Genomic DNA, 2005 nt, shown 5'->3' on the forward strand with positions numbered 1-2005 from the left:
TCGTCCCCAGTCACTCCTTCAGGGGCCCGGGACCGGCATGGTGGGAAGCAGGGAGAGAGACCGGTGAACGTCCATTCGCAGATCTCCTCCCCACTGAACGGAGGCGGACGCGACGTTGATTGCATCACTTCCAGTTTCCGAATGGTCATTCCCTGGCCATTCCCTGGCCAGAGAAGCCGAGGAAGAAGCTGATCTCAAGTACTGTACTTGGGCTGCAAAGGTGACACTAGGGGGTCCAATAGCCCCCCGAATGTCTCCTTAAAGAGAACCTGTCACCTCCAATGTGCTATCACATACAGGGCTTGTGAGCGCAGTAATTCTGGGGCCAATATTCCCGGACATCTCTAAACCGATGACCTATATGGGCTTGTAAAGCATCTCCTATGATCAGTTTGGGGGTCCTGCCTGTAACTGTCATGGGACTTGTAGTTCCCCAACAGCCAGAGTTGACGCCCCCCCCCAGTGCAGTGCAATTGGCCTTGTTCTTCTTGGGGGGAGGATTTGGCACAGAACTGGTCTATCCCCACCATGGACCCGGCAGTGTCCCCTCTAATCCAGGGGAAGGCCGATAAGGAATTGGGAGCCCCTCTCTAGGACTCCGTTGTCACTGGTCACCTGCCCCTCCCCCCCTATTCTTCTTGCTATGACCTTAACCATAGGATGGCTGACTGGGCAAAATCCTTTAATAAGAGATCTCAGTGGCTGTCAGGCTCATCCTCTGGCTTCAATACTTTCTGCCAACTGGTGGGTCTGGGCCAGGGACCTGTAAAGTGAGTTTTGTGCAGTTCTGATTTCAGCAGAAGGGAATTCCTCCCCCTCACAGCAGCTATCAGTGGGGTTTGGTCCATGCATAGCAGGGAGCAGCAGCGCTCAGTCCTATCTCTAGCTGGGTGTACCGGTGACCTGGGACCATACAGGAGAATATTAGGCTGCCGGAGGAGGTCACAGCCCCAGCACAGGGAGATCGGATATTGTATTGCGTCCCGGGCACATAAAGGTGACAACGGGATTTTCAGGAGAAAATGTTTGCAGCCAAGCACTCAATCACGTGACTCTGTGTGTGTCGGGGCACAGCCCCGCCCACTGCGAGGAGATACTCCTGCCAGAACCCACCCCTATGCTGTGTTGGTACATTCCGCCCCGTCACACCTTGTCTATACAGTGGAGGGAAGAGGCGCTAGGACGGAACCAAAGATGCGCGGGGGCCTAGGGGCTGCTAAAGCGGCGGACCAGGAGGTGCAGGAGATCTGTGACCGGGTGAGTGAGGCGGCGGCGGCATAATAATTCCCCGGGGGGGGGGGGGAGGTGAAGGTGGTAGGAAGGGGCAACATAACATCCCCGGGGCTCCGACACAAGTGAAGGGGAGAGGGTCACGTGACAGGCTGAGGTATGGGGCCAGCGTACGTGCTATCTGCATTGGGGGTGGGGCTGTGTGTAGATGTACAATGTATCTATATTGGGGGCGGGGCTGTGTTTGGATATACATTGTATCTATATTGGGGCGGGGCTGTGTGTTTGGATATACATTGTATCTATATTGGGGGCGGGGCTGTGTGTTTGGATATACATTGTATCTATATTGGGGGCGGGGCTGTGTGTTTGGATATACATTGTATCTATATTGGGGGCGGGGCTGTGTGTTTGGATATACATTGTATCTATATTGGAGGCGGGGGGTCAGAGGAACCTCATACGTGGCCCCTCCCCCGGTGATAATACAGGACGCTGCGCCGCGTCTTAGGAGGCGATATTGGGGTGCTTATCGATGTGTCTTCTCTTCCAGTTTAAAGTGGAGGTGGAGCAGAAATCCGGCGCCAACTTCAACACTTTTCAGGCCGTCGAGTACAAGACTCAGCTTGTTGCCGGAACAAACTACTAAAGCACATTTGGTCAGTAGGGGGCAATTGGTTCAAATCAATGAGGTCTTCCTCTGCTGTCTGTGTCCCCATTGGGCATCAAGACGGATAATGAGAAGAAATAATATAATAAAAACCTGATGAATGGA

General features: G+C 53.8%; 1 protein-coding gene across 1 annotated transcript in view; it reads left to right on the forward strand.

Annotated features, from left to right (window-relative positions):
- Positions 1 to 1194: 1194 nt before the first annotated feature.
- Positions 1195 to 2005, forward strand: part of LOC108802366 (cystatin-B-like) — a 1398-nt gene continuing 587 nt past the window's right edge. The window contains exons 1-2 of the mRNA XM_018574230.1: positions 1195 to 1257; positions 1784 to 1878. Of these exons, the coding sequence (XP_018429732.1) occupies positions 1195 to 1257; positions 1784 to 1878 (158 nt within the window). The remainder of the gene's footprint in view (positions 1258 to 1783; positions 1879 to 2005) is intronic.

Source organism: Nanorana parkeri, unplaced genomic scaffold, assembly GCF_000935625.1.
Source record: "Nanorana parkeri isolate BGI_ZX_2015 unplaced genomic scaffold, ASM93562v1 scaffold2829, whole genome shotgun sequence".
Lineage (NCBI taxonomy): Eukaryota > Metazoa > Chordata > Amphibia > Anura > Dicroglossidae > Nanorana > Nanorana parkeri.